This window comes from Helianthus annuus, chromosome 7 (assembly GCF_002127325.2).
Source record: "Helianthus annuus cultivar XRQ/B chromosome 7, HanXRQr2.0-SUNRISE, whole genome shotgun sequence".
Taxonomy (NCBI): domain Eukaryota; kingdom Viridiplantae; phylum Streptophyta; class Magnoliopsida; order Asterales; family Asteraceae; genus Helianthus; species Helianthus annuus.
The window spans coordinates 18,084,831-18,111,564 of record NC_035439.2 but is presented as its reverse complement, the minus strand read 5'-3'; the positions used below and the strand labels follow the sequence as shown (position 1 = coordinate 18,111,564).

At 36.6% G+C, this 26,734-nt stretch overlaps 2 protein-coding genes across 4 annotated transcripts; one reads left to right on the top strand and one right to left on the bottom strand.

Annotated features, from left to right (window-relative positions):
- Positions 1-14,017: 14,017 nt before the first annotated feature.
- LOC118480330 (putative uncharacterized protein DDB_G0290521) lies at positions 14,018-16,600 on the top strand. Of its 3 annotated transcripts, none has more exons than XM_035975135.1 (2): positions 14,018-14,559; positions 14,696-16,600. In XM_035975135.1, the coding sequence occupies exon 2, from the start codon at positions 14,814-14,816 to the stop codon at positions 15,465-15,467; it is 654 nt and encodes a 217-aa protein (XP_035831028.1). In that variant the 5' UTR covers positions 14,018-14,559; positions 14,696-14,813; the 3' UTR covers positions 15,468-16,600. The 3 variants fall into 3 exon arrangements, with proteins under 3 accessions (XP_035831028.1, XP_035831030.1, XP_035831029.1); XM_035975137.1 differs by having other exon boundaries at positions 14,691-16,600; XM_035975136.1 differs by having other exon boundaries at positions 14,669-16,600.
- A 5,213-nt stretch (positions 16,601-21,813) lies between these two features.
- On the bottom strand, positions 21,814-26,673 carry LOC110867961 (protein kish). The gene is made up of 4 exons (XM_022117024.2): positions 26,517-26,673; positions 26,313-26,419; positions 22,396-22,430; positions 21,814-21,996 (listed from the first exon to the last, which is right to left on the bottom strand). Exons 1-4 carry the CDS (start codon positions 26,517-26,519, stop codon positions 21,929-21,931), a joined length of 213 nt encoding a protein of 70 aa, XP_021972716.1. The 5' UTR covers positions 26,520-26,673; the 3' UTR covers positions 21,814-21,928.
- Positions 26,674-26,734: the final 61 nt, after the last annotated feature.

Sequence of the window (26,734 nt, the reverse complement as noted above, 5' to 3'; positions counted from 1 at the left end):
TTGATATATTGAGTAAATTACTATATTACCCTTTATGTTTTAAAATAGAGTAAAATGCACGGATAGTCCCTGTGGTTTGGTGAAATTTCACCTTTAGTCCCCAACTTTTCAAAATTACAGTCTTAGTCCCTGTGGTTTGATAAGTTGTTACTCGGATAGTCCCCATAGAGGATGGAGGTTAGTTTTTCTAGTTAAGCGAGTATGAAATGACAAGGACTATCCGAGTAACAACTTGTCAAACCACAGGGACTATCCGAGTAACCTTCATCCACTTTGGGGACTATCCGAGTAACAACTTGTCAAACCACAGAAACTAAGAGTGTAATTTTGAAAAGTTGGGGACTAAAGGTGAAATTTCACCAAACCACAGGGACTATAATAGTGCATATGTGTCATACTCTGATTGGTGTAGGGGAGTTCTCGCGGTTCTCGCAACTGAGGATGGTTTTCATTTTAGCGATCTCCTATATATAAATTATAGTTAAGATTAAATTTATTATCTGGATTTTTTATAAAGTTTATTTAATAGGAGTTCTGAAAGTTCTCTTGAGTGATTATTATAAGATCCATATATATTTAAGTATATGTATATATGTTAATGTATGAATAAGTTTGTTTGATTGTTATCTATGTAAATAACTTACATGGGTGTATATAAGAAGTGTAAAATTGTAAAATTTAAAAAATTAAAACTATCAACTAACAAATTAAAATTACTTCTTGTAATATATTGAGTAATCATACTCAACACATATTCAAAAGAAACGACATCAAAGTTATAGCTCATCATCACGATTGTCTATATTACAATATTATAGTTATAACAAATCATATAATAAAGTGGAAATTCACTTTAGGATATAATATTGCTCTTGACTATTAATTCTTTTGAATAAAAAACAAAATTTATTGAGAACTCTAAATAGCAAAATTGAACATTGGAGTTATTCAACTACCATTTTAGACCATGAGTAATTAATTAGATTATAAGGGTGGGAAATGGCTTGATAATGCATGTTGGAACCTTTGGAGAGTCAGGAATGAAGCGAAGTTCAATAGCAAGTCGTTTAGCATTGGAGGTATTCTTAGCGAGATTAAGTCTATTGGTTTTTTGTGGTTAAATAGTAGAGTGAAATCGTTGAGGGTTTCTTGGAATAATTGGTGTAAATTTGTATTTATGTAGGTGTTTGTAGAGTTGGTTGCCGCCTCAGTTTGAGGTTTGGCGTGTTGGTTTAATGAAGTTTACTTTTTAAAAAAAATGTCCTCAATACCCTCCCGTAGGTTTTATATGGGCATAAAAAGGAGGAATTTCTAATATAATGGAATGGGGGCATTAAGTGAGATTAACCATTACACTTTTTTTAAAGGGCGTTATAGTATTAATGTAGCAAAAAATGCTCCTTAGAAGGTATTGACCATTACGTATGGCCTTACTTTTCTAAATAAGAACTAAGAGTTTATCGATGTACGTTTTTGTATAAATAATTAATTAATTAATTAATTAACATGAGATAAAGGTAAATGAAACGATAGAAATACGTAGAGCACCACATTGAACGTGGTGTGCCAATTCTATATAAAAAAAACTAAAAGTAGTCATAGGTAGAGGATCATGTAAAAAGTGCTCAAAGTGTGAGAAGTGTATTATAACACTATATATAATACTATATAACACCACATAAACACCGTATAACAATATGTAACACCATATAATACCATATAACACTATGTAACCCTATATATCATTATATAACAAATATAACACTATAGGTTGTCTGATAGCATGTCTAGGATAGATGTATAGTGTTATATTCGTTATATAATGTTATATAGTGTTACATAGTGTTATATGGTATTATATGGTGTTACATATTGTTATACGGTGTTTATATGGTGTTATATAGTATTATATATAGTGTTATAATACACTTCTCACACTTTAGGCCCTTTTTACACTATCCTTACCCAGTGGTCATATTCAGAAACAATATAACTCTATTGTTCCTCATGTTTATTTATAAAATTTAACTAGTATTTCCCTATCATGTATTGCAACGAAGATGTTGATCAGTTTTGTATAAACATAATGGAAAATATATAGAAATACCTATAACCGCAGAGAATCCAGTCAGAGAAGCAGTCATTGAGTTTCACATGATTGTCAGCTTGATCTGGTTCCTCCTTAGGGTGTAAGATGATGATGATGGTGAAATCGAATTCAAGGGTTGGAATTCGGATGGAGAGAGAGGAGCAGAGGGGGACGAAAATAATGATGTTATGGTTATGATAATTGTCTAACCTTTAACCTCTCTAGTTATCTCCTTATATATACACCCAAAAGTAAACCTAATTAGTTAATAAGGGTAATATGGTCCATCAACATTTACCAACTAATTATATAATATGTATCATATTTTGATCTATATAATAAAACGATTATAATGGCTACACAATTAAATATAACACAATAATTATATTTAATCTTGCATTCTCCACTTAGCCAAGTAATAATTTGTCATGAGTATTAGATAAACTCTGGTACCACATGTTGATCAGTTCTGTATAAATATAATGGAAAACATATAGAAATACATGTAACCGTAGACAGGCCAACAGAGAATCCAGTCAGAGAAACAACCATTGAGTTTGACATGATTGTCAGCTTGATCTGGTTTCTCCTTAGGGTGTAAAACGATGATGGTGAAACCGAATTCAAGGGTTGGAATTCGGATGGAGAGAGAGGAGTATAGGGGGACGAAAATAATGATGTTATGGTTATGATAATTGTCTAACCTTTAACCTCTCTAGTTATCTCCTATCCCACCTAGGTCTAAGAATTTCTCTATTAGTTCCATTACCATATCCTTAGCCATGAGATTCCAACATTTTTTCCTGAATTTTCGTAGGAATTTTTCCCGGGCATACTAAAAATACTCTTATACACCCCAACCCCGTCCCTTGGAAAGAAAATCGGTAGCACCGAAGAAAGGAAATAGTAAGATGGTGGTTTTTGTTGTTCACGTGGAGCGAGGATGATTTAACCAGCGAATGAAGTGGGTCGACTTTTTGTCTTTGGCCAAAAACTTTTTCTCGTTGGTCGAGTTTTCGACAAAAAAAGCGAAACGTGTTCTTTATCTAAGTTTCTTCCCTGTGTATGAGCTCCCCCAATGGTAGATGGTTCAACCACGCCCGGTTCACGAAATGATTGAGAATTACGACAGGGTCGAAGTGCATTTGGTTCTTTGTCTTCAACAAGTATCGCATGATTAACTAATTCAAGGAATGACGCACCGCAGGGAGGATTGACGATACAGTAAGAGTTGTTGCTAGAATAACTTATGTTGATGGAATAGAAGCTCTTCCTAAATTTCATAAGAAATGTAAGAGCCTTACCTTTTCTTTGAGCTCTCCTTTGCTTCAGTAGTTATTATTCATAAGAAATGTAAGAGCCTTACCTTTTCTTTGAGCTCTCCTTTGCTTCAGTAGTTATTATGCTTAACACATGCAAGTCGAATGGGTAAAAGAAGCTTCTAGCGTGGCTAGTCACACTGGAGAGTTTTGTTGTGGTGGTGTACATGTAGCTCTGGTAGCATGCAGCCACAAAAGCAAATCTAAATAGAGTGTTCGTATATGTGTATATATATATCCCATTAGGAACTAGTATTTATGGAGAGAATCACGAGAACTAGTGTGAACACAACCAAAATTGCCTTAAAAAACTTTAAAAACACACAATTAAAAAAACTTTCCATTAAAATCGCAACTTTTTATTAATAATTTTTTAAAAATTTTTATTAATAAAAAGCCGCAATTTCAATGTAAAAGCTAATTATTTTTAGTATTTAGTTTTTATTAACTTTAGTGTTTAGTTTTTATCATTCAGCTTGAGTGGGGGTGGGGTGGGTGGGGGTTTAGGTTTTTGAAGGGTGGGGGGTTTAGGGTTTTGGGGTGGGGGTTTAGGTTTTTGAAGGGTGGGGGGTTTAGGGTTTTGGGGTAGGGGTTTAGGTTTTTGAAGGGTGGGGGGTTTAGGGTTTTGGGGTGGGTGGTTTAGGTTTTGGTGGGGGGGTCATTGTTTGTTTTTAGTTTATTTTGTTTGTGTTCACAGTGTTGGGATTGAACCCTACCAGAGGAACAGATAATGAAAGCCAAAACCGGATCACTACAGTGGATTAAATCAATAAGCAGCTGTTTACATTAAGCTTTCCCCTTGACAAGTGAATCCAACATCTGATATGCTCCAAGTACTGCCCTTATCAACAGCTGTTGATCCTGTAAACTACTGTTAAGCCAAAGCACTGATGAAGTTTAAAGGCTGAAGCTCAATCTACTTATGGAATCCAAGTACTGCTGAAGAGATAAAGCACTGCCCATTCAAGGCCTGATCACCCTTTGAAGAAATCACTGTTGCTCAAACAATAGTGGTTGACTACATCAGTGGAATGAAGAGTCAGTGTTTATACATTAGTGTTTAGAATGTAATCAGTGTTTGTATGGTCAGTAGTTGTAGAACAGTAGATAGAGTTTGTTAGTCTGTTAGATGTCACTTTCATGGTGATGTCAGCTGAGATGCCTCAGTGGTTTGGATTGCCTATAAATGGAGCAGTACTCTATACTGTTACATTTGATCGTTTTGGGTGAGTCTTTCTCCTCAATTCAATCCTTTCATCTTGTGCAACCAACCTTGGAGTATCAGGCTGAGGGAGAGCTTAGTTTTGTAAGCATGCTTTGTAATCTTTTGACTTAATTGTAATCATTCAGCTTGAAGTAAAGCAAGTGTTTTTCAAATCTATTTTCTCTTTTGATTGTGTTTACAAAGTTTGTTGTTCATTTCCGCTGCACTTAAACTCTGTTAATTTGATCAAATTATACAAACAAACACAATCATGACAGCCTCCGATCCTAACAATTGGTATCAGAGCCCGGACACTCAAATTAGATCTAACAATCAATTTGACGTAACAGTTCAGCTCAAAATTCATTGATACTAAGGTTAACTGTATTTAGTTGGAAAACAGAGTAACGAGAAATCATGTTCAAAATGATTATTCAGATACTCTGTAAAACAACCAAGATGTCATAAGACACACAAACTTCACATAATGAGTGATATCATGCATAAAACACCTATAGTGCTCAGATCTGAAAATATCTGATAACTATGGTATAATCATTTCCTTTACAAAATTGATTTCAACTGTTAATATGAAGTTTGTGCTGTTTCCATCATGTTTAATACTAAGGTATGAACTTCCTGTCAACAAAAGACCTAGTTCATAAAAACAATAGTGTTTTTTTAACATAAAAGGAGGGAAATTAAGACTTTAGTTATTACATCTTATGTGTTGAAAAATAGGTTGAGAGTCCTGTTAAAAAGGATCAAATCAATTCTGTTAAGAACACATTGAGAAAATCATATGAAAAACAGACTAAATCATATGTGATGTAAGAGTTGACATAAGCTTATGCAAAATGTCCAAGTTCTCCAAACATTGCTGTAAAATGATTTTGGTCTGGATATTTCCTCAATAAAATCTCCCAGTAAGTATTTTTGTACTTATAAATGGGAAGGATAAAAAGGGAAGAAGAAATTCAACAAAACTCAAAAGTGTGTTTATCTCAAAACTTTTGAAGTGAAAAGAAAGGAGTATAAATATAAAACACTTAAGAGTCCAAAGTTGGGTAAACAGTGGTCATCAAGCAATTTTGTGCATTCACATGTTCAAGGAAGTTCAGGTAAAAATGGTATCACCAATGATGAAACTGATAAGAGGACTAGACAAATTTCCTCACATGTCTCCTTTTCTTTCAATCAATTAACAAGGAAATGGTCACACAAAATAATCATTTCAAATCATTGACCATTTTCCTAAAACTTGAGACTGATATGACTATGTGTTTTAATTGGAAAATATACCCGAACTCCTTTTGATGTTGTTTTCAGAATAACCTTTAATTATTTTTGAAAAAGGTTTTTCACAATAAAACAGGATATGTTATTTTTTTTAATAATATATTTTGTATTTTTACTTATTTTTTGGTAGTAAAAATATCAATCTCCTGTCAGGATATAGAATCTCTATTTTTTTGAGTGATATTATCCTTAAAAACTGATCAAAAGTAAGGTATTGGTGCCAAGGTCATATCAACCTCAAGTTTGCCTTATCACTGATCAAAATTGATTGCTAACTAACTTTAAACTACTGAGATACTCATGTTCTAATTCAAATAATTAGACATAAAATGAGTAGCCTTAGTAAAAAGAGTTTCATCATCAGGGATACTAATCCACTGTCAGGAATTTATAAAAGTTTCAAATTTTGTAGAAAACATGTGGAAAAACCTAGAACATAAATCCCTGAAAAACTGCTGACAAATTAAACTTGATAAGTTGCATCTAAAATGTAATTTGTTAAGTATAGCATTTCTGCAGATTGACAGGTGTTGGACATGATATTGTGTTTACACAAGACAAAATCAATTACCACATCTAAACAAGCAGATGCTCAAATTTTAACTGTCAAAAGTTCAAACACTGTTGCACTACCAGTTGCTGAGCTAATGATCTTTCATTTTTCTACCACTGTCTTTCCCTTAACTACTGTTGTGCCTCAAACATCTGCTTTCTATAGTCTGTCCATTGCTGAAAGTCAACCCCTGCTCTTTCAATTTCTTGATAAGCATTGTTGTACAAAATCAGTGTTCTATCCACTGATGTGCTATCCACTGATAGTAAAAATCACCAACTGTTTCATTTATTACCATTGTAACTACTGATATTTGATCCATCAGTGGCTCTCAAAGCAACTGTCCTCCATTATTTAATCTTTCATCAGGGGTTGGCACGTGTTCAGTTTTTAGCCCTCAGATTGTTGTAACCGTTGCCACATCATCATTCACTTTTTCCCTAAATAAAACCCTGATCAAAACCCCAAACAGGGTTTCACTGTCGAATTGAATTCCAAAAATTCTCTTCTCAAAGCAGTTTCCCACTCTTCATTCCAAAATCTTTCTTCGATCTTCTTCATCAAAATGATGAAATCAAAATCGAAATTAAAATCAAAATCATCTTCTTCATCTGCTTCCAAAGACGCCACTCAAATGGCCGCTGAACCCATCGAAATACCATACAAAGCCCCTCACAATTATTTGGGTATACTCACAAAACCCACTACCACCAACACTTTCGACTCCATCATCGACACCTTATCTGCATCAAAGTACAAAACTTTGTTAACACCAGATGCTCCCATTTACCAACAAACCCAGAGAGAGTTCTGAAAAAATGCTACCCTTGAAAAACAAGGAGACATTGTTACAGCCATCAACTCCTCCATACAGGGTAAAACGATTCAAATCTCTCCACAATCCATTTCAGAAGTCTTTAAACTCGATGATCAGAAAGGTAAAACTTCTTTTTCTAAAACCGAGTTGAAAAATGATTTCTTGAATAGGGGATATGCAGAACAACCAAAAAGAGATACCTTACAAAAAGGTTATTTCCCTTCTGCACCTAGGTTTTTATTCCACACCCTTTTGATGTGTGTTTCTAATAAAACAACTGCTTTTAACAAAATACCATCAAAGATCCAATGCATGGGATATGCTATTTTAAATAATGAAAATTTTAATTATTCCCATGAGATCTTTGATGATTTGGTGAAAAATGTTGATAGCAAAGCATTTCTGCTTTTTCCAAGGTTTCTAAGCTACTATTTTGAACAAAAATTTGAAAAAGAAAATGCAGATTTTCTCAAACAAGGTACCTATTTTCAAATAAATGGTTTAACACCTGAGACATTCTCAAGAATGTTGACACCTTCAAAAACAAAAGCAGAGGTGCCTGAGCAGAATTTAGCAGATGACACTGCTCCTCAGGTATCGGCTGCTGAGCCCACTGCTCCAGGTGATCATAGCAGCACACCCACTGCTCTGAAACCCACACCTGCCACTACCAAAAAGACCAAAAAGAAAACATCCAGAAAGCCCCCTAAACCTAAAACAAAGGCACCTCTGGAAGATGAGATCCCAGGGCCACTGCAAGTGACAACACAAATGTCACCAATAACCACTGCTGCTACGTCCTCACAGCAGATGGAAGAAAGATCTCCACCCTTGCCTCAAACTCCTCCTGCATCCTCACAAAAGGATCAGGTTGTAAACACAGGGACCCCACATTATGAAGCTCTGGACCCACTAGGATCCATCTTCCTCAGTCCTGATCCCAAGGACATGTCTCTTTCAACACCAGTATCTTCACCCCTCACATTACCACAATCCATGCTACCTTTGTTGCATGCAGTTAATATAGCTCAGACACAAACCAGTTCCTCTCAATCACCTATCACTGAGAGTATACTCTCACAAGTGACTGGGTCTGATGTCTATACCTCTGTTATCCCAGCAACAACTGAGGAGGTTACACTGCAGGAGTTACAAGTAACCCCTGTCAGTAGTTCAAGTGGAGCAGCCACTACAAATGTTGAACCTACTGGTTTACATTTGGACATTGGTTACAATCATAAGACTCCCTTGAAGGCAATTTCTTCAATAGCACCACTGAGAACCACCAGTGAGTTTGTGATGCCCACTGGTAACCTCAAAAGGTTGTCAAGTGCTGAAGAAAGAAGTCCCCAGTACCAAGAACAAGGGGCATCAATGAATGACTTTTGGGATTCAGTTCCTAAGTCACACATTGGTACAACCACTGCTGGTGGGGATTCAGATGATCCCATTAACTTGGGTGATGACTCAAAATATCAGGAATTGACGGGCAGAGTTAAAAACCTTGAAAACTCAGTTGCTGAAATAAAGGATATGGTGCAACAGCTGTTAAAAGCTCAGAAAGCACAGTCCATGGCTGTTCCAGCTCAAGCACCTGCACAACCTGCACCTGCTGCAAATGAGCTATGGAATGTATTCCAACCATTGCTGGAAAAACAAAAACACAGGTGGCTGATCAGCAGCATGCAATACATGTACAAATGCTGACAAACATGGTGGAATCAAGGTTTAAAGATACTCAGTCAGACATCAAAGCTATCAGGACTCACATTCAAAGTACCACTGGAAAAGTTCCTCCCACTTGTGACAACCGGTAATTAACGCCTCTTAATTACGTGATTAACAAATGTTTAGGACGATAATGAACAACGTTTAAGACATAAATAATCATAATTAGGCCCTTAGTAATCTTAGGAACGCCTATTCGACTTTACAGTTCGCGTATGGCGAACTGCGGAGATACTGCTGGAAATCAGACGGTAATGAACTGACACCGTACAAATACTGACAACGCCGACAAATACAAATTTTATACGAATAACTTAAACATAAGGATATGCACAACTATAAATTTCATGTATTGTGATTCTATTAAGTCTAGATTTTATGCCTAAATTTCATTTAGACTTTTTATTGAAACTTCATGAATCTTTATTTTAAACAGGTTTATATATCAAATTTCTAGTTATTAATAAATAACATTCAAGAATCAGATACAATATTTTATTTCATCCATCATCTCATATCACTTTTCTTAATTTGTTACTACCATCGATGGGATTAAAGAACAAAAGCAAGACCAAACTCAACATTATTTGCCATTGAATTATTTTATTATATCCACTTTACTTAAATAATGATTTATCAAGAAAAATTCGTTGGCTAGGCTTTAACAGCCACTTTTCACCACATGTTAATCCTCATTTTTTTATTTGTATATCATTATTATATTAGTTCTTGTCAAGCTTTGTAAGAGTTGGTCAACAAATCTCTAGCCATTTTCTTCATTCAACTACTAATCAGATGTAGTAAAAGAAAAGAAAGACATGACAAAAAGCCAACATGTTATTCATGCGTGCAAGTAATGTTAATACATAGGCCATACCCATATCTTTACAATAAAGGCACATAACCTTATCCTTACCTTCATTTTTTTTTTTTTTTTGAAATCCCAGACACAACCTTTCTGTACACTCCTCACCTTCACTCCCATTTGTGAAGAAAAACCCTAATACCCTATTGTTCCCAGTCGACACCCCATCTGTTCCCCTCTCTCTCGCGCAACACCTACTCCGGCGACGGAGCCGGAGGTGCCGGCTGGTGCCGGTTGTTCTTGTTCCGATGTGATCTCAACCCCAACCACAACCACAAACCTCCTCCTTCCTCTCCGATCTAAACGAAACCCGGTCACCGGTGCCGGTCGTATACCGGCCACTGTTGTGGCCATGTTCTCCAGCGACAAACACACACCTGTAACCCCTCACCCGTTCGTGTCTGACCGGCGACGAAAGTGGTAGCGCCGTCACAGGCGGCGGCGGCGGCCGTTGTTTCCGTTGAAGATGACGATGATGATTAAACCGATGACAGTGCTGGGGATTGACGAAGGTGATGGTGATGTTAATGGATCGGAGCGGCGGACGGCTGACAGCGGGTCAGCCGTTCACGGTGGTGGCGGCGGTGGCACTTATTTCCGACAAAATCTTACGGTAAACCCTCCCAAATCCCACTTTTCTGTTAACTATTTCAAGATTCGGGTGTTTTGACAGGAACGTTTATCTGATTTTTTTTATTATTATTCCGGTAAAAATCAACGAGAATGAGGATGATGATGTTCAAGTGTAGGTAGCAATAGTGGTGGTGCTATTGAACCGGTTAGAGTTTTGGTCTCGGGTTTCAACCCGAGTCAGTCATGGTCGCATGAGTTCAGGTCAACAGGGGGTGTGACAGATTGGTATCAGAGCCATAGGTTTCAACGAATTAGGTTTCTGTAGGGACACCTAGGCTTTAACCTCACTTTCCTTTGGTGACTTAGATTATTAAGACTTGAACACATACAGAACGCCTAAGACTCGAATATGGGTTCCAACCGTTACCAAGAACAATGAGTCAACTGTTTTGATTTTAAGCATACACAATATCGCGATACACGAAACGATTACATACAGTAAGCAAAACCTGGAGGGTTTTGATAAAACGCATATAGGACCTTTGTAAAGCTTGTGTCGAAACTCATTAAAGGTCATCCCTTAGAAACCGTAACTAACAACTCGGGCAAGCGCCATTATATTATGTCGTCTATGCTATCTTACTTATCGGACAGGTAATCTACGTGGAACGAAACGCTAGTGTATAAATACACGTGAAACTTAAACTATACGTCAGCGGACGTCGAAGTACATCACACACGACTTTTGAAGCAAGCCCTTGGAGGAAAACACAAATGGTCACGACCACAATAATGCTAACCCCATCAGTGGGAGAACTACCGACTGCAATACAGCACTTTGCCACGTAATCCTGCAAATGACATGAGTCACGCTGAGGTACGTTACAGCAAGATTTCACAACAGTCGATGCTTAGTCTAAAGAGACTCACAGTTGCTGGCGCTGCAAAAGAAGTCACATGTCTTCACATTCCCCCTACTTCATTCATGGCGATTATGCTATGTCCAACATTCTATGGTAATGTCACATAACAACCAATCACCACGTGAACTTCCAGGTAAAGTCCTTAAATTTCTTTTGTTGAAATTTCGACTTCTTGCATATAATGAGTAGATTTTTGCATTTCTACTCCCCCCTAATGATCGTTGCACCACAAAGATTTTCTTTCATGATAACGAGCACTTAATTGCTTCATTCTTGACAAATTCATATGTTGCACATGTGTTATTCGTACGCATGTGGCTTCGCTCGAAATTGTTGCTTTATCAACGTTCAATATTGTTTCGCTATGTCGAATTTTACATTATGATTTGGATAACCGTATTATTGCAAAACGTTGACTTTTTGATATCGGTTCAACGAACTCGTTGAAACTCCTTTCCTTTTCGAGTTACATACATGGTTTTGGTTGTAACCATGTCGAAACTTTCATGTTGATACTTGCATTCGTTGTTGGAATGTGCTTAAACCAAGTTCAATTGATTGAACTTGCTCGTAACATATATTCGATTCAAAATTCCATATGGTGGTTTGAGACCATCATATTCGAAATAATCCCAACAAGCACTTCATTTGTCTTGAACCATAATCGGCTTGTTTGGTCTTCGACTTCATTGAATTGTTTCTTTGATCACGATCACCTTGGGGTGGCATCTTTCACAAGTTTGAAGCTTGCGCTAATCTCGTTGCTCACATTATGTACGGATTTAATTATTTATTTATTTGTTTATTGATATTAAATCCGCTTTATTGGTTTATCATATTAAAGAAATCTTAACATAATCGTGTGTTAAGATAATGGTACACAAATTTATGACATATTCCGGTGTACCTCTTAACGGTTCATTCATCATCGATCGAACGTTTTGCGATATTTATTGCTCCTTCATCTTCGATCAAAAATCATTATTTATTCGTTTCATTTTCAATTGAAAATCCTATGGGATTTGTTTGAAACAAACATTCAGATTTACTTCGTTGAACCTTCAGTTGAATTCAACCACGGTGAACTTGTTTGATCACCGTTGTTATTGAAATATTTCAATCACTACGACACCTTGTGGTATCGGTATAAACTTGTAGCTTGTGCTAATCACGATCGGCCGTCTCATGCGAAACTATATATGCTTTTCGTTTGACACACCATTTAAGTAGTCTTAATGCAACTCTGTATTAAGACGATGATACACCAGTTTCGGTTGTATTTCATTTCGGTGTATCCTTGCAACTCAACAATGTCAACACGTTGATTTAATCTTATTCATTTATTGGTTCGACAGTTGACAAATCATTTCATAATTCTATCTATTTGAGCTTGTTGATTAAGGTTTCAATCATACAACAACCAACGCAAGTTTCTGTTGGTAGTGAATTCTATTGTTTCAAAAATTTTCTTGCATATTGTGAACGTTCATTTGGAATTCTATTGGTCGAAATTCCTCTTTTGTTGAATCCTCGTAAACTTAGAGACATTGGTGATAGTATCACTATGCTTCTTTCACTTGACATCGATTTCGGGAACAAACTCAGTTGAACCGTTGGGTTCTTATTGATGCAAAATTTCTTTAAATTCATATAACTCGAATAAGTCTTGATTCGATTACGCGGTCATTCACTTTGTTATTATTCGGACTTACCTGCGAACAACACAATTCTGAGGAGATAACATAGTCTAAATTTCGAGGACGAAATTTCTGTAACAGGGGGAGAATGTGACAACCGGTAATTAACGCCTCTTAATTACGTGATTAACAAATGTTTAGGACGATAATGAACAACGTTTAAGACATAAATAATCTTAATTAGGCCCTTAGTAATCTTAGGAACGCCTATTCGACTTTACAGTTCGCGTATGGCGAACTGCGGAGATACTGCTGGAAATCAGACGGTAATGAACTGACACCGTACAAATACTGACAACGCCGACAAATACAAATTTTATACGAATAACTTAAACATAAGGATATGCACAACTATAAATTTCATGTATTGTGATTCTATTAAGTCTAGATTTTATGCCTAAATTTCATTTAGACTTTTTATTGAAACTTCATGAATCTTTATTTTAAACAGGTTTATATATCAAATTTCTAGTTATTAATAAATAACATTCAAGAATCAGATACAATATTTTATTTCATCCATCATCTCATATCACTTTTCTTAATTTGTTACTACCATCGATGGGATTAAAGAACAAAAGCAAGACCAAACTCAACATTATTTGCCATTGAATTATTTTATTATATCCACTTTACTTAAATAATGATTTATCAAGAAAAATTCGTTGGCTAGGCTTTAACAGCCACTTTTCACCACATGTTAATCCTCATTTTTTTTATTTGTATATCATTATTATATTAGTTCTTGTCAAGCTTTGTAAGAGTTGGTCAACAAATCTCTAGCCATTTTCTTCATTCAACTACTAATCAGATGTAGTAAAAGAAAAGAAAGACATGACAAAAAGCCAACATGTTATTCATGCGTGCAAGTAATGTTAATACATAGGCCATACCCATATCTTTACAATAAAGGCACATAACCTTATCCTTACCTTCATTTTTTTTTTTTTTGAAATCCCAGACACAACCTTTCTGTACACTCCTCACCTTCACTCCCATTTGTGAAGAAAAACCCTAATACCCTATTGTTCCCAGTCGACACCCCATCTGTTCCCCTCTCTCTCGCGCAACACCTACTCCGGCGACGGAGCCGGAGGTGCCGGCTGGTGCCGGTTGTTCTTGTTCCGATGTGATCTCAACCCCAACCACAACCACAAACCTCCTCCTTCCTCTCCGATCTAAACGAAACCCGGTCACCGGTGCCGGTCGTATACCGGCCACTGTTGTGGCCATGTTCTCCAGCGACAAACACACACCTGTAACCCCTCACCCGTTCGTGTCTGACCGGCGACGAAAGTGGTAGCGTCGTCACAGGCGGCGGCGGCGGCCGTTGTTTCCGTTGAAGATGACGATGATGATTAAACCGATGACAGTGCTGGGGATTGACGAAGGTGATGGTGATGTTAATGGATCGGAGCGGCGGACGGCTGACAGCGGGTCAGCCGTTCACGGTGGTGGCGGCGGTGGCACTTATTTCCGACAAAATCTTACGGTAAACCCTCCCAAATCCCACTTTTCTGTTAACTATTTCAAGATTCGGGTGTTTTGACAGGAACGTTTATCTGATTTTTTTTATTATTATTCCGGTAAAAATCAACGAGAATGAGGATGATGATGTTCAAGTGTAGGTAGCAATAGTGGTGGTGCTATTGAACCGGTTAGAGTTTTGGTCTCGGGTTTCAACCCGAGTCAGTCATGGTCGCATGAGTTCAGGTCAACAGGGGGTGTGACACCACTGTCCTTTTCATGAATGAACCATTTCCAGATAATTCCAAAAAGGGGGAGAAGATCAAGTGGAAGAAAAAGGGAATTGAAGATGGTATCTACATTGAACCTGAAAAGGATAGCCAAACCAAAGCTGATGTATCAACACACACCACCTCACCACACACCACCACAACCACTGCCCTACCACCATCATCATCTGTGATCACATCACCATCACCAAAACCAAATTCACCACCGAAAACAGCCACCCCATCATCTCCTCCTGCCAAAAAGCAGAAGACAGCAGATGTTACAACATCTGGTGTAATGACAACAGTGGTTGAGACACCAGTTGTTTTAACAACTATCAGTCAATCTCAAACCACTGCCACCAAAATCAAAACCACTGCTCTACCATCACCATCATTACCACCTGCCATAAAGCAGAAGACAACAGATGTTACAACATCTGTTGTAATGACAACAATGGTTGAAACACCAGTTATTTCAACATCTGTTAGTCAACCATCTACCACTGCTCTCTCCATTCCTACATCACAACCAAAATTCCCTTCATCCATAAAGCTTTACACCAGAAAAAGGAAACCAATCTCGGACGATGAGGACATACATGATCCTATGGCTGCAAAATATCCACTGGAACTAGAAGCTATAAAAAATGAGATGAGATAGTTCTACACTGAGGATGATCCTTCAAACAGAAGATTTCCTTCACTCATAGGCTTCATAGTCCCAGAAGATATGGATGAATATCTCAAGCTCAAAGCAAGGCAGGCTAAGATAAGAGCCAAGATTGAATATGGAGGTCAAAGTGACGAAGCCATTTCTGAAAAATTGGAATTCTTGCTCACAAAAGTTAAGCAGATGGAAGATTATGCACAAGATCTAAGCAAAGAAAAAGCAGATCAATGAAATAAAATGAGAAAAGAATATCTTGCATATATCATGAAAGAAAAATTCTACCCTGCTGAAGAAAATCAATTTGAAGAATGCCCAATAGTTGCTTTAAAGCATGAGGCAAACAGGATTGAAAGAACTAAAAATGATCCAAGAAAGAAGAGGACAGCTCCAAATTGGAACAAATACAAAAAGCTCATCGCTGACCTCACATTTGAATATAAAAGAAAGAAGCAAGAACTGGTGGATGCAAAAGTGGACTCTGCCACAGCCATAGCAAAATAGACAAAGCAGTACACTGAGGAGGCTTATGAAAGGCTTAAGAAAAGGAGGATAACAGTCTCAGCCACTCCAATCAAGCCCGGGTACAAAAAGCTGGAACAACAGATAAATGCTCTTCAATCACTGGTCACATCAGTAGATAATCCTATCCTTGTGACAAACCAAGAAAAAGGGAAATTGTTGACCAGTGAAGAAGTGAAAGAAAAGGAAGCCTAGTACTTCACAGAAGCCATCAAGAAAATGCATCTAAAAGAAGACAGATTAGCAAAGCTTCAAGACCTTGCCAAAAAGGTATTAACCAAACCTACATCACCAAATGACTCAGCAGAAATATCAGACATTGAGCCAGATCAACAAAAGAGACAAGGGCAGATTGAAAAAGAGACTGCAGAAGACATAGCTGCAGCAAATGATGTCATTGAAATGGCCTTCAAACAAATGTCTGATAGCTTACAACTTTTCACAAGACCAATATCACCAAACTCATCAGGAAATAAATATCTCCCAAGAAACCCATTAAGATCAAAAATACTAAAGTGGATGTCTGATCAAAAGACCCATGTATTGACCCTGGTCAGATCCAATGGTGAAGTGAAGTACATATCAAGGAAAGAAGCACTAGGTCTTGGTGTTGAAGATTTGCAGGATCTCCTTGAACTTCCACTATGCAGGGATGAGGATGACTCAAGTTCCAAAGACTTTGAAGAAGAATTTAAAAGACAAGCTAGGGAACTTCTGATGAGAAATAAAAATCCAGAATAATGAAGGGTTTTGGCATTATCTGTTCCAGGGGGAGATTGTTGGGATTGAACCCTACCAAAAGAACAGATAATGAAAGCCAAAACTGGATCACTACAGTGGATTAAATCAATAAGCAGCTGTTTACATTAAGTTTTCCCCTTGACAAGTGAATCCAACATCTGATATGCTCCAAGTACTGCCTTTATCAACAACTGCTGATCCTGTAAACTATTGTTAAGCCAAAGCACTGATGAAGTTTAAAGGCTGAAGCTCAATCTACTGATGGAATCCAAGTACTGCTGAAGAGATAAAGTATTGCCCATTCAAGGCCTGATCACCCTTTGAAGAAAGCACTGTTGCTCAAACAACAGTGGTTGACTACATCAGTGGAATGAAGAGTCAGTGTGTATACATCAGTGTTTAGAATGTAATCATTGTCTGTATGGTCAGTAGTTGTAGAACAGTAGATAGAGTTTGTTAGTCTGTTAGATGTCACTTTCATGGTGATGTCAGCTGAGATGCCTCAGTGGTTTGGATTGCCTATAAATGGAGCAGTACTCTGTACTGTTACATTTGATCGTTTTGGGTGAGTCCTTCTCCTCAATTCAATCCTTTCATCTTGTGCAACCAACCTTGGAGTATCAGGCTGAGGGGGAGCTTAGTTTTGTAAGCATGCTTTGTAATTTTTTGACTTAATTGTAATCATTCAGCTTGAAGTAAAGAAAGTGTTTATCAAATCTATTTTCTCTTTTGATTGTGTTTACAAAGTTTGTTGTTCATTTCCGTTGCACTTAAACTCTGTTCATTTCTGTTAATTGGTTCAAATTATACAAACAAACACAATCATGACAGCCTCCGATCCTAACACACAGTAGTTCTTAAGTTCTCTCCTTAAAGCTAGTTTTCACATGAACCCAACCATATATATATATATATATATATATATATAGGATTAGGATCATGTGAGAAGCACTAGTCTAATTGAGAAACTTGAGAAGCATTCTGGACCACACATTTTCCCTAACCTTTTCGTAATATACACATATGTATAGTTTAAAATTGACTATATACATATATGTATATTGTCAAATCTTCAATTATACACATATGTATATAATCAATTTTAAACTACACATATGTGTATATTACGAAAAGCTTAGAAAAATGTGTGGTCCAGAATGCTTCTCAAGTTTCTCAAATAGGGTGGACTTCTCTTAGGATCCCTACCCTATATATATATATATATATATATATATATATATATATATATATATATATAGTGTGAGGTTCATTGTGGAACACTACAAAATGAGGAACCGGGGAATATTCTTAAAAATTTAACATGTTAAAAATCAATTTTTTTAAATTTATTTTCGGCGTTTTTTTCTTATAAATGCTTGTAGAAGCACTTTTAATAAAAAAATCAAGAACTAAAAATATATAAAAAAACAGTAAAAAGGCTTAAGTTTTTTTTACAAAAATGATTTTATTGGAACAGTTTCTACCTATTTTTATATGGAAAAGCCCTGAAAAAAAAATTTAAAAATTGATTTTTAACATGTTAAGTTAATTTTATAAGATGTATTTTTTAACTGTTTTTTAAACATTTTTTTATATTTTTTAGTTTTTGATTTTTTTATTAAAAATGTTTCTACATGTATTTATAAGGAAAAGCGCCGAAAAAAATTTAGAAAACAAATATTTTTTAACATGTTAAGTTAAATTTTTAAAAGTGTTCCCTGATTCCCCTCTTTTTTTAGTGTCCTCCAATGAACCCTCATATATATAGGGGGAGAATAAAATAAAAACCCACTTGAGTTGAAAAAACTCAAGAACCCCTTGTAAAAACCCTATATAACATTTTTATTTTTTTCTAAAAAAAAATATGGAATGTAACATACATATATTTGAACATTTTTATAAAAAAACAAAAAAAAAGCGTTAAGTAGTATTTTTTTTAAAATGTTTTCTGCGCCAGCTGGACGACCTAAGATAGTACAACTGGTACGAATGTCAGAGCAGATAGCCAATGGTCGCACAACAGTCTGTGTTCAGCAATGCTGCACGATGAGCATGTGCAGGAGACAAGAAGTACACAAGGACACCTACGTGTCACCAATTATCGTGCGCTGGCCCCTGCTCCACGATCTCCATCAAATCGCCAACTCCTCTTTCGCCTGTAAACACTAATGGTCATACTCGAGGAGGCAAAGAGGATATTCCTTGTTGTCGACAGCAGGCACAAGGTCCATCAGTCCATCTCCTTCACGCCTCTCTTCGGTTATAGATAGAGAACTTCATCTCGAGGTTTAAGGATCACTCTCTTACTCTCTCACTTATTACACACACTTTTATCCTCAAAACAAGTTCTTATTCTCACGCCGGATGGTGGTTACAAGGAGAACCTCCCCTATTCTTCTCCTTGTAACGAGCTTCACGGTGTTGTGGTTGTTTTGTAGGATCTTTGTAGTAATCAAACGAGGAGCAAAGAAGATTAACCTTATTTGGACGAGACACAAACCACAAGTTAACCCTCGGATTAACTTGGTGTTTTTTCAGTGGTTACGTGGTGTTGAGCCGTTTTCAAAAAAAAAGATCGCGTATTCAGTTTTTTTTTAATAACTAAAAAAAGAAAGTTATAAAAGAAAAATAAAACTATTGGGTTAAAAATGTATATTATTTATAACGTATATGGTTAATTTGGAACTTAAAAGAACTAATACTGAAGAGCTACACCCCTTTTTGTGATGTAATTTAATATAAGTTATAATTAATTATAATGCTACAATTTTTTTGTGATGTAATTTAACATAAGTTATTATAATTAATTATAATGAAATTTTATTTGTCTTTTTTCCAATTAAAACATATTTAAACATTTATTATATATTAATCTGCTAAAAGGTATAATTATTAGTTGAGTTGTTTTAAATTAACTAAAACCCTCATTAAAGACAACTAATAAGATATAAAAATGTCGACTATAAACTATTAATGTTCTTACCCGCTCCTATGAGTTGGATTAGTGCCTCATTAGTTTATAGCTAATGACGATTTATGCAATATTTACAAGTCAATGATGGCATCCGTTAAAAGGACACTTATGCCCTCCAATGATTCTCTATATTTTTCGTATATTTGTCACTGTTGGCATGGCCTACTTGGTCTTTTTTTAAGTTAAAATACATGATAAATATCTGGATATCGTTTGTCGTTGCAGACATTGCTTACTAAAAGAGGCAAGGGGTAATTTGGTAATCTTTCATCATTATTTAGACCCGTTATTATAGCATAATATACCACCAAACCAAAGCAAAGATCCGATCGTTTGTTACCAGTAAAGTTTTCCTTTACTTACTATTAAATATGTGTCCACAGAATCAATGAAAGGTTTGCCATTTCAACTCAACTTTCCAAAATAAGAAAGAGAACAGAATATATACCTCAATACATAACCAAATTTCAAATATAGAAGTGTGGAAACCGCGTAAACTGGTTACATGGTGGTTATAATTAACGCTGATAATATATAGCGGGAGAGAGAATATGGTTATATGATCGCCTTATGTATCACATTTAAAGGAATATGTACAAGCGTCTATGCAATTTTCATATACGAGCCCGTTTAGTACAAATATAAATTGGTAGGCAGAGTCGTATAGATAGGATCAATTTAACCCGATAAAGACAAACTCAGCAAAGATCCCTTCGCGATACAGTCACACCACTCGAAAAGCTTTCGCTAGGCAATTCCAATTCAAACTATCACGATACATATTCATCACCCGAGCTCAAATCGGTATCCAAAGATCACCTCCTAATCCTGCCAAAACTAGGATAGCAATGGACAAATTCTCTAAACAAATTAGAGAACTCAAAAATTTTAATTGGAAAAAAACTTATTCATTCCATTCACAGTTGCAGTGTAATAGTGGTAAAATGATAACCACCCACGTTACTACATTTAGGGAAAAATAAAATGCTGCTTAAGAAAACTTCAAATAAAATAAACTAAATAAGAAATAAAATAATAAAAACTTGCATGCTTCAAAACAAAGATAGATGTGCTTAACGTGGGCATGTGAATGGAAGTTAGGCCCTTAGCTGGGCTTTAGCCACTTTGAACCAAACTGACCCATTGCTGTTCGGGCTGATAATCAACTGATTGGGCCGGGTTTGTTAGGTGAACTGGACTTTTGTCTGGTGGATCGGGCAATTGGCGAACATAAATTTAAGTAGAGATCCGCATAAATACCTACACATAGTGCTGACCATAGTTGTTAAAAGCCATAACCTCTTGCGCCTAGGCCCAATTTCCTAGCAAGGCGAGGCAATTGCGCCTTAAGTCAAGGCAATTGGGCTTTAATTCTCCAAATGATAGTTCATGCGCATATTCCAATGAGATTCCTAGATTCTGGAGAGTTTCCGGCCAAATTCTTTAAGGTAGCGTTCGTTTCATGGAATGGAATTAGGAAGTTTTTCTTTGTAAAATTGATCTTGGTTGGGGGAGGGAGGAATTTGAAATCCTTCACTCTAATGAAATTTGTGACTATTTCAACATTCCTTAGAAATCCTTCACTCTAATGAAGGAATGGAATGGAATGTTGAAATAGTCACAAATTTCATTAGAGTGAAGGATTTCAAATTCCTCCCTCCCCCAACCAAGATCAATTTTACAAAGAAAAGCTTCCCAATTCCATCCCATTCCATTCCATGAAACGAACGCTACCTAAATTCTGGCAAGATTCCAACTAACGAAAACTATTTTTCTACACTTATAAACTAGCATTTATAACTTTTGGTACTAAATAGACGATATAAAATGTTATATAATAGCTTTAGTTTTATTTTATTTGGTTTATATAAAAATATTTTAATTTTTTTTTGTTGTACGTTTTTTTTCTCAGGCCCGCGCTTTTTTTGCGCCTTGCGCCTAGGCTACAGGCGAGGAGACCTATGCGCCTTGAGTGCGCCTAACGCCTTTAATAACTATGGTGCTGACTAGATATCACGGTCAAAATATTATGTATATGTGTTTATACGGTTATCATATATCTTTCCTTAAACCTAGTGTATATCAATATCATCCATGTTTGGGTTGATCTAGATCAGTAAAGTTGTATTCAAGAAGCAAAAACAAATAAATCTTTACTATTACAAGGGAATTTAAACAAAGTTACAGAAATCAATTACCAACATAAGTGAAATGTTACTCAGAAAAATATTATCGACACGCCCATCGTGAAGCACCCAAACGCCACCCACGGGCTCAACCGTTCACCTGTTTCAAGTGTTATTCCAATTGAGACATGAGACGACACGTATACAATATGCATTACAGATAGATTCGTATTTTCTATGGAACCTTATTGTGGCAAGTAGTATTGAAATGGATAATGTTAAATGTTTCAATCATACAAACTAAATGGGACCCATATCACAGCTCATTTTTCCTATAAGACAACATTAATGAAACCCACAAAACCTATATAGCCAAAAAGAATAGAGCCCATATGACTTAGAATTGTCCCCAGATAGATTTGGTTGTTTTGAGTTATATTGTTAAAGTGGGCACTTTAAGATAGATTGTTAAATTGAGTACTTAGTGGTTTATGCTTATAAACAGAATGATAATACATAGAGAGCATGACGCCAATATATATGGTGGTTAGAAATTTACCTATTCTTGCAGCCTTCCAGAAGAAACCCCGAAATCTGCAAAATAATGGTAAAGTTACTTAATTAGCATTAGGCCAAATTCGACCAATATATATGTGCAAAAACATATAAATGAGAAACTTGAATAAAGATATGCAACTAAAATAATGTTTGGCACTGATTTCAAAACTATACATACTAACTATGAAAACCTAGTAGTTGTGCAACTGTTAACTCATCTACACCTCCCTGCTCACGCTCTTCTCCGAACAACGCCTCTCTGCCCCAAATTGGCGCCGGAGACACAACGCCTACCAAATCGAAAGCTTGCAGCTTTACCTACTTCGTCAACCACAACCTAAGCGACGGTTTCCATCTGACGATTAGGGCTCCAACAGTCAGTTCACTGGGAAGAATCTGGGTTTGTAGTATCAAAAGGTATTGTATGAAATTTTTTTGAATGAATGGGAGAGCTCTTTTCTTTCGATATATCATTTCAGTGGGTCACGTAATGTGGAAGAAGAATATGATTCTTCATTTCTGGCTCAATTTGCTGCTAACGTTCGTGTTGCGCTGGTGGCTTTCAAGAGGGTTAAACGCAAAAAAAAACCAATGGAAGTGAATTCGAACTTAAGACCTCTTCTAAGGAGACTCAAGCGCGTAGGTTATCATAGCGACACCCCCTTGAGGGTTAAAAAATAAATAGGCACATCAATCAAATTTCCCAATTACATACTTTAATACTTTGGAGTTGGGGGTCAGGGGTCTCCCTCAAAACAAGCTCTATGGGATAGAGATATGGTTTGCCTACATCCCCCCCCCCCCCCCAATAGCCAAGGTTGAGTAGAAAGGAATCGAGCTTCGAGGTGGAATAACAACAAATATATAAAAATTATATATCTTATAAAAAATAAAATAATTGACATAGAAAGTCTAAAACATCAATAATAGAATAATTGACACAGAAAGTCTAAAACATCAAAAATACACATAACTGATAACCCCATGAGGCGCCCCTGGGGCGCACGTTTCTTACCGCCTCGACCCTTAGAGGCGTATGTACAAACATAACCCAATGAGGACGCGTTTTCTTACCGCCTCGCCTCAATCGTTTTTTAAACCATGCCAATAGCTTTGCTATTGGTGGCATTTTACCGGGTATGGTGTTATTGCATTTATCACATAATCATGGCGCATTTTTATAAAATTGGTTGATTTGGGAAAAAAATTGCATATGGTTTCATTTTCAACTCAAATTATACAACGGGTCACCTTGGGTGTACTCATATTATAGTTAAACAATGAGTCAAAACGGGCCACACTTGTAACAAAGTCTTTTGAGCCACCAGTCATTAATTTCATACTTATGTTTGCCATTACAACAAAAATTCAACAATGGTTGAGATGAGTAACAAACTGTTCTCTAGCTCATCCTTTGGTTAGACAAAGACAATTTATGTTAGTTAAATTAAAAAAAACTGAAGACAATGATGTAACCTTGGTTTAAAAAAGCACGAGGCACTACAAAGCGTTTTGGTTCCAAAAGCTTTAAGCGAAGCTTCAAGCGCGAAGCGAGCGCTTCACGTATACGAAGCCCTCAAAATAAAAAAAAATAAAAAAATATTTGTACACATCAATATGACATATTCTACTTGTTAATCAATAATAAACAGAAAAACATGATTAAAGAACACACTTAACACATAAAAAACATAATTAAGACATAAATTAAAGTCGATTACTGGAGAAAGTCTGAAGAATCGATGGAGAAGAGGGAGGGAGCGGCTGAAGATGTTTACTAACGTTCTCTTTTTTAGGGTAGCGGGCCTCAATTAAACCCTATTAAAGACTATTGGGCCTAAATTAAAAACCTAAATCCGACCTGATTGGGCTGAAGCGTCGCTTCAAACCAATGGCACTTCGGGCGTAAAGCGCGCTTCAAAACGCTTCACGTGATTTGTCGCCTCAGAGCAAAAAAAGCGACAACCTTAGTGCTTCATCGCCTCACGCTTTAAGCTCGCTTTTTTAAACCAAGGATGTAACTGATATAATTGTGTTCAAGCACCAGAAAAAATGGGAATATATGTCCATATTTTGTTTATTTGGCCAAAACTACAAAAAACTGTCTCCCCCTTTACACAACCTAACTGCACCTACAAAAATATCTCGAGAGTATAGAACATATAAAAACTAAAAAAATTCAAGATAGGTTCCTTATAAAAAAATCTCATCAAAAACCTTACTAAACCCCAATAGCACAATGATGCAATCTGAACAAAAATCTCGTACATTATTATAAGTGTAAGAGAATTTAGTACAATGATGCAATCTGAAGTAAACTAAAACTTTTTCAAAAAATCATTTCAGATAGTTGAAGGCTTCAGTCCATGTAGGGCTATGTATCAATATATCATCAAAATACACAAAGTATGAATTTCCTCCATGCAAGGTTCGATTAAGTGATTTTACCCGACCTTTACAAGTGAATGGTGCATTGGTGGTTTTATGGACATCGTGTACAACCTCTCTAATGTCTAATCTATAAGCACCCTGACTTCTAGTCAATTTTCGCCCAGAAAAATGAAGTCAACAGTGTAATTCAAAAATTTAAATCACTAAGTTCCGAAAACTAACATTACAATTTACAACCCCATAAAGGCCTCAAGAACAAATCTACAATGAATGTCATAGCCTGCATCTTCCATTGGAAACCTTCAATCTTGCTTTTAAAAAGCGCAATCAGAAAAACGCCTCAGGGCCACATGGGTCAAACTTGGTCAAATATAGGGTTGGAGGAGGCTGATGTGTAAAAATGACCAAAAGGCTGAAGAGGTAGCTTGATTAAGAGGCCGATATGTAAAAGAGATGAGATGCAGCTTTTGGTTGTAGCGTGGTTACTACATAAAACTTATTTAGTTGTACTTAGAGCAAGTGAACAACGCCCCACGGCCCCCCACATACATGAAGCTCTTGCCTAGCGCCTCAGCTTTCTATCTTATATATAGATGTGTAGGGCCTTTGTAACTTCTGGACCACCTAAATTTGCAGCCCGTGGGCGTAGGTCACACCAGCGACCGGAGTGACCATGTGATATCTTGTGTTCCTCTGTTTGAGTTCATGTGATTTCATCAGTTCCAGTTCTAACATTCTTTCACCAACTCAATTCACAAAGCTAGCAGCAAGTATGAAGTATCAATCAACTTAAAGGCCCTTCTTATGTCTAATCGCATTCAAACGATCCTTTCTCCCATAACAACACTTTGATAGTAAGACAGATTTCTTTAATCCGGCCGTCTGTGGGACATGAACCCAAGAACTCCAAACCTACGTGTTCCTAAAGACTTTGCCGTTCCCATTGGCAGTCACACACTCTAAACACCTACTTCGTCAGTCGCTCATTCTCTTTTGCCCCACCTTCAAGCTCTATCTAATTGTTAGGACTTAGGATCACACAAACAACATGTTACATAACAAACAAGAGAACTCAACCCAAAAGCCTAGTCTGGTGGGTGAGAGAGCCCATTTGGTATATAAACCCCACATCAGTTGTCCATACAACCGCTCAGGGCGGAACTAGCTTTATAATAGGGGTAGCCCCCGCTACCCTCTTGACGCTCCGGCTGTAGTGTAAATTCAAAAAAAAAAAATTCGTTTTTCGATTTCGTTACCCTTTGTTTAAAATGTTGCCCCTATAACGACTTTCTAGATCCGCCACTGCAACCAATGTGGGACAAGTTCCATGCAATGGTGTCAGTTCGTAACACAGAAAAGCAGTAAAGAACACGAGAGATTTTCCGTTGTTCGGCTTACTTAATCATTAAACAATCTCCAACAATAACTAATTTAGGCCTCTAGGGTTTCAACTTTCAAATCAAAGTTAATGACATAAACAGTAAAACAATTAGGGTTTTAACGATATCGAGTAAAAGAAGATCTAACCCTGTTTTCTGTTCAAGGATCGCCGGAAACTGCATCTTGAGGAAAGTGCATGTGCAGATAACTAACAGCACCACCGTTAGAAACGAGTGAAAATTGAACAGCGCCGACTGTACACAGATCAAATACCAGGTGTTTGTTACATCAAAATGTAAAGAATTGAAACGTAAATTTGGATTTTGATGATGAATTAATTAATTGATTTACCATGTTTTTAGAGAGGGTTTGTTTGTTGTTCGTCGGCTTCGATTCAGATTTGTTTGCAGCAAGCAAAAGGGTAAAGCCAAGTTTTTAAGATGGCACGGCGACGTTTGATTCGTAACTCTGGACTGCGTACAACTAGCGATGCAGAATGTACAAGTAATTATTATGTGTATATTGAGGGTTAGTAAGTGTGTGAGTGGGCCTTTCGCTACCAAGGCCAT

What these genes read in the sequence shown, in the direction of transcription:
- LOC118480330 (XM_035975135.1), top strand. Translation starts at nt 14,814, where the DNA reads ATGAATGAACCATTTCCAGATAATTCCAAAAAGGGGGAGAAGATCAAG.
- LOC110867961 (XM_022117024.2), bottom strand. An exon ending in ATCCTTGAACAGAAAACAGG is followed by an intron (nt 22,431 to 26,312) that starts GTTAGATCTTCT and finishes ATTATTTTGCAG; the next exon opens with ATTTCGGGGTTTCTTCTGGA. An exon ending in CTGGAAGGCTGCAAGAATAG is followed by an intron (nt 21,997 to 22,395) that starts GTAAATTTCTAA and finishes CACTTGAAACAG; the next exon opens with GTGAACGGTTGAGCCCGTGG.